A 6,147-nucleotide genomic window follows, 5' to 3' on the forward strand; every position below is an offset into this window, starting at 1 on the left:
CCTGGGTCTGTATGCATCCAGACATCTCTAAAAAGCTTAAAGAGGTCTAAAATTATGAGAATTTCAAGGGGAGTAATAATCCAGAGTATGTTTATGGGATGGAAGAGTGTGCTGCTGGGATTAATGGGTTTTTCTGTCAGATACCTCCTCAGTACAGACTCTCTCCCTCAAAAGCATTCATAGTTCCCACCAAAGTGTGTCTTTGTCATGAGGCAGAGTATGGCTCCTGGCTGTTTCTGAGCACTGATATGCAAATTAAGGAGGAACCCATCTGTACATCAACTTCAGCAATGTCCTGTGTCTTTTAAGTCCGCAGCAGAGCCGTCTGAATGCATCCCACTGCAGTCTCAAGCTCTGTCCCCAGAAAGCCCCTTGTTCCGGAGAAATGCTGACGATGCCCCAGACACATCAAAAATGAAAGGAGTAGGAAAGCCCAGAAAGTTTTCCAGGTTCAGTATTTACAAGCATCTCCACAAACACGGCATCCACCATGCTGACAGCATCAGCAGCATAGACAGTGAATCAAGTAAGTCCTGTGTGTCATCTAAACAACATCCTTGAAGCATGTGTGGAGGTGGGTGGGTGGGTGTAGGTGCAGATCCACGTGATTTTGAGGGTAACGTATTCTTTGTAAGGAAGGAAAGTTGACGAATTTCTGAACTATAGGAATAATAACTGTAGTCAATACGTAAATTTGTGTCTCTGGAAAATAGACAAGAAAAGTTTTGAGTGGGTTTGCATTTAGTTAATTAGTAATTGCCATTAGCCATCAGGTGACGTGATACAGTGTACATGATACCTCATGTTTATATTGTTGGAAAAACTTCGCTGCAAGGGAGAATTGGCTTTTTAATTTTTCAGCTTGTATTTATTGTAACAAGCAAAACAGCATCTGAATGTGATTATCCACTCTAAGGCTGCTGTTACCTGGATTTAAATTGGTTCACACCAATGGAAATATTCCCAATTTACCTTCTCGCTAGAGAGGAGAGACTATTCAAGTTGAATATTCAAATGCAGCTTTTAATTCCCCACATTAAAAACAGCTTCAAAGCTGAAATGCAAAGGATCACTTTGACATTTGTAGCACAGAGTCCTTCCTGAAATCTGTTCTTCAGCTCCTGAAGCTGTGTATTGCTCATGATGAGAACTTATTCGAGTTCCATCGCTCCCTGCAGGTCTTTCTCCTGCCTCTGGCCAGAGCAAGCCTCGCTGGAGCATCGTTTTGCCCTGGCTGCAATCAGCTCAGGATGTAGCCGTGGCTTTGCTACTTCCATGTATCTGTTTGGTTTAAAACCAGACAGGTCTTGAATTTGGTCCTTTGCTTGTTGGTCACTTGCAGTTTCAGCAAATTGACATCTCTCTGAGGTGTCTTCAGACAGGACCAGGCACCACGGTAGCAGAGGCGGACATGTGATTTTGCCATGTTTAGATCGTCTTGACTTTCTGCAGGCTACTGTAGCCCTACTAGAAGTCAACCGAATATAATCCAGAGTTTAAAGCCCCATCTGAAAATGTTCCATCACCACGCCGAGTGCAAGCAGGGGCTCGCTGAGCCTCACGAGGGTAAGTGGAGGAAGGCAGAGGTGCAGACCCCTTCAGGCTTTAGCTGCCGATGTTTTCGCAGTGTAACACTGGTGAGAGTTAGGTTGGGTGCCAGGATTAGCCTTTGCTGTTTGTTGTTCTCCCAGCATCCTCTGCAGCCCTCTGAGGACACCCTGGCAGAAAAGCCTTTTCCAGAAGCTTAAAAAACTGCAGCATAAATAAATTATAAAAAAACAAACCAAAAAACCCGCACCACCACGAAATAAATAAACAGAAAACAAAGAAATTTGCCATTTTGATGGTAGAGAGTTGTTAAGGAAATAGCTCTGGTTCTGGTATATGAATATTTCAGCAGTTCCCTTCCTGTAAAGGAAGGGGCTCGATACAGGAATTGGGAACTTCTGCACTGGATATTTTAAAATAATCCTGATGCAGGAAGACAAATGCAAACAGCGGGAGGAAGCAGCAAAGTGGCAGCTGCCCTTCCTATGTTTGACTTGAAGTGGGGGGAGGGTGCCTTTTGCCCCTTAATAAAATCAGTGAAAACATACTGGATTGAGAGAGAGGAGTTGGATGGTTGAAAGCACTGAGCTGTTCTGATCTCTGGACCGATGTTGAAAGGGCCTGTTTCACTATGGTGCCGTATTGAGATGCTTTTTGAGCTCTGGTTGGGATGAGGAACAGTCCTTCAACATCTTCCTCTAGGCATTAATTGCTGATTATAAAATATTGGTGACAAAGTAGCAGCAGGTAACAAGGCAGAGATGTGTTTGCTTCATGGAAATGAAGTGTGGTCTCCCCTGTGGTCACCTCATGCTCATTCATGACTCGGTGTGCAGCCATCCAAGCTCAGTACATGACACGTGGTGTGGTCAAGCAGTGTGTCCCACCCATTCCCATTCGAATGTGCCCAGTCAGCAATTCCCCAGCTCCACCTGGACTCTCACTAGAAACTTAAGCTTCCCAAGGCCACCCTGGTGCATGCCTGCTGCATGGCAGTTTTGGTATGGCTTGGTTCAGCTCGGCTCGGTGGGGTTACAGCGCTGCTGGCAGGGCTTGCTTTGGGTAACCCAGTCTTGTTATGCTGATGATGATGTATTTTGTTGTCTGTTGAAAGGGCTTTTTTGTGTGTGTGCACTAAAGAATTTTCATGGTTCCTTGGTGATATGGTTTGGTTAGGAGAAGGCTTCTGCTCTTGGCACGTTAACTGTGAATTATCACACTAGAATTTGGTACGGTAGGTGAAGGCTGCTCTCAGGGTCGGGAAATAATGCTAGTTCAAAGTTCATGGTCTAGACCAACGTTCTTGGTTTCCTTAGAATGTAATTCACTCTGCACCCAAAGTACGTGCTCCAGAAAAGGGATCCTGCCAGGAGGGAATATCCCTGGCTGCAATATTTTAGACCATTTAAAATCACTATCAATTTGGAATCCATTTGTTCAACACGTAAAGCTGCATCAAAAGATGACGATATTACTTGGAAAACCAAAATCAAAGGAAAACCACAATACTTAACACAGGAACATGAGCTTTTTAATCATCTCATTCTTGTTAATGAAGGGTGGCTTTTGTGAGAGGAGATACCCCCTGCTAGAGAGGCAAAATAATAAACCCTCTAGCAGAGATGCTGGAATGAGTTCAGCAGTGTTGTAAAATATCTGTAAGCAGATAAGTGGTGTTCCTGTTCTCCACTCAGGTCAGTCACAGCTGGGAGTGAACTGTGGTAGCATTTAGGTGTTACAGGACTCTGGGAAGATTATAAGGTGTTTTCTGAGTCCAGCATAGGGAGAATTCAGGATCTGCTTCCTGTTTCCGTAATGGACCTGTCCTGATTGTGTAACAAATACTAAAATAGGGAAGAAAAAGTACTAATACTCATCCTTTGAAAGCAACGGGAGGACTGGGGAGAAAACAACTTTAGCCAACCAGGATTGGCAAGTCCCGCCGATGCTTTTCCGTGGCATTGAGTCCCTCACCAGCTGTGGGCGATGGACAGCTGTGACTTTGGAGTATGTCTTTTTATCATCTTTGCCTGTGACAGATAAAGGATCCATCCGCAGCTTGAAGACAGGGGTTGGCGAGCTGTTTGGGGAAACGAGGTTCTGGCATGGCAAAGACTATTGCAACTTCGTCTTTAAAGACTGGGTTCAACTTGACAAACCTTTTGCTGGTAAGTGCCTTTGCACCCTGAAAGTCATTACATTCCCTCTAACCCTCTTCCACATCTATCCAGTCTCAAACTAATTTTTCCTGCTTCTTAGCCAGAGATAATGAGGCTATTTTGGTTTGGCTGCTAGGGAGACACAGCAAAAGTCCCTTTGAGAGGTTCTAGGGCCAATTATGCTGTTATGGTCCATGGACTTGGACTGCAGGCAATGGCGTGAGTTTAAATTCATCTGGACAGCCCTTGGTGCCATGCCCAAAAAACTTCAATACGATGAGGGGGATGCTGTGCTTTCCCACATTTGTGTCCTTTGTCTGAGGAGGTCCAGACGTGCTTTCCTGTCCTGTAGACTTCATTGACAGATACACCACCCCAAGGATGCCCTGGCACGACATCTCCTCTGTGGTACATGGCAAAGCAGCGCGCGATGTTGCCCGACACTTCATCCAGCGCTGGAACTTCACCAAGGTGGGGTGCGGGCATCGCTGCTGGGGGCACAGAAGTAAACACAGCCCCTGCCTCATCCACATGCTCTCCATAGGCATGTGGTTTGTTTTTTTAATGTTGTTCTGCTATGTTGCCATCTCTTCAAGGACTTTTTTTTTTGCTTTTTTTCCCCTGGGCAGATTATGAAGCCCAAATATCGATCCCTGTCCTACCCGTTCCTGTTGCCAAAATCTCAGCAAACTGCTAACGAGTTGAAGTATCAGGTGCCTGAGGCTGTTCATGCCACAGTCCAGGTGAGTGGTGACGGTCTCCTGCTCACCTGCTCCTGAGAGAGCTGGTTTGGATCTCTCCAGTAGGAATTGTCAATGCCTGACTAAACTTGAAATTATAAAGTCAAAACCTCCTAATTAACTCACAGCATAAGTGGTTAAATCCTCAATTACAATCAAATAACCCAACCCTTTCAGTAGAGGTGCATTAATTTATATCTCTGCCTTTGAGGTATGAGGACCAAGCTGTTAGCAGTATTCAAGTTGTGGGAACACCATGACTTTGTACAGCTGTGTAATATTCTGATTTGTTTTCTGCTGCTCTTCTAACACCTAACAGTTGGATTTTGTATGATTTGAGAAGGTCAGATGGGTTGAGGTTGCCCACTGAATATTTGTCTCGTATCGTAGAGCAGTCTACCAGGCCCCCGACACCTCGCTCAGATGGATAATGGTCAGCTAGAGCCTGGCATTAGGTGAAGTCTTGGGGTTGTTGCTTCCTGCCTTGAACTTCATCTGCACTTTATTGCAGCCGCTCAGCCCTGTGGGTCATTTGCAGAGTCAGCCCAAGTCTCACTTGTGACAATCATCCTCACGGTCATAATTGCCACATACCTGTATTTAAAAAACCATGGGGCTGTATTGAGTGCAGATGTGGAATGCTGCTGTTACGCAGCAGCCCAGCAGAAACACGGACTTGTTGAAGAATACAAAGCCAAAATAGTTGTGCTGAAATAGCAAAACAATTGTGTTTCTCTGCATGAAAGATCTATGAAACAAGAGCAATTAGACCCAAACCAGGAGAAACACATGCCTTTGCTCTTCATCAGGAGTGGTCCACCCAGATGACAGCAGCGCTTGGGGAAGCATAGTGTGACAATATGCATATTTCTGGTTTTGTGGGTTGCCAGGGCATTGTCTGCTCCTCCCCATGTAGTGCAAGGGATGGCCAGCATGAAGATCTCTTGTCGTGGATCTCGGGTGTTTTACATCAGTCTCCAAAACAATGCTTGCAGCTTGTTGAGAAATAGTCTTGCTTCAGGCATCACCATGCTTCCCTGTGGCTGTAAATGCCTCCCCAGCAGTGTCCATGGCACCAGCTTTTTGGGAACTGTGCTCTCATGGGAGTGAGGGGGACTCGTGTCCCCAGAGTGTGCTCTAACTACAGAATAAGCCTCAGCCTCTAAGTCATGAGGTTCAGCAAAAAGTTAAGCTTTACTGATGACAGAACTGGAAGCTGTTCCCCAAGGAGGAACTAAGCTGAGCACAGTCTGCGTCCAGCTTTCCTTCAGTCCGTGCAGCAGAGCTCCTGGCTCAGGGAGTTGGCTTGTGTGGGAGGAGGATGAAGCTCAAACGGTGACTGCTACAGGTCACATACACCCGTGCTGAGTGGTGGGTGAGCTGTTTGAAAACTAGCCTCATCACGACATTGTTGGGCCGTTGCAAATAACTGATAGGTTCCAGGCAATGAGAGGCTGTTCTCAGTGATGCCATCAACCGCAAAGAGAGAGCAGGTTTGTCTTGTAAATTATTCATTTGAAACGACCTTGCTCATTTCTAATTTATGTCAAATGGCAGCTTTTAGAAACCTGTCGGGGTAGCCCAGTCTTGCATATAGCCAGATAAATAAAACTACATGATATTAGGCTGAAGACATGTTGCCCTGCAGTGTACCAGCCTTCCCAGTATGCAGGAGGATTGTGGGGCAGAGCGTCTGCATA

At 45.6% G+C, this 6,147-nt stretch overlaps 1 protein-coding gene across 3 annotated transcripts in view; it reads left to right on the top strand.

The window, feature by feature from the left end:
- PLD1 (phospholipase D1, phosphatidylcholine-specific) overlaps nucleotides 1-6,147 on the top strand; it is a 40,627-nt gene that overhangs the window by 20,202 nt on the left and 14,278 nt on the right. Inside the window, exons 14-18 of one of the 3 annotated variants that reach the window (XM_010137654.1) lie at nucleotides 317-526; nucleotides 1,453-1,566; nucleotides 3,588-3,716; nucleotides 4,060-4,178; nucleotides 4,337-4,450. In XM_010137654.1, coding sequence (XP_010135956.1) covers nucleotides 317-526; nucleotides 1,453-1,566; nucleotides 3,588-3,716; nucleotides 4,060-4,178; nucleotides 4,337-4,450 — 686 coding nt within the window. Of the gene's footprint in view, nucleotides 1-309; nucleotides 527-1,452; nucleotides 1,567-3,587; nucleotides 3,717-4,059; nucleotides 4,179-4,336; nucleotides 4,451-6,147 lie in introns of all 3 variants that reach the window. The other 2 variants (XM_010137653.1, XM_010137655.1) reach the window with 2 other exon arrangements.

Source organism: Buceros rhinoceros, unplaced genomic scaffold, assembly GCF_000710305.1.
Source record: "Buceros rhinoceros silvestris isolate BGI_N320 unplaced genomic scaffold, ASM71030v1 scaffold19556, whole genome shotgun sequence".
In the NCBI taxonomy this organism is placed as follows: domain Eukaryota; kingdom Metazoa; phylum Chordata; class Aves; order Bucerotiformes; family Bucerotidae; genus Buceros; species Buceros rhinoceros.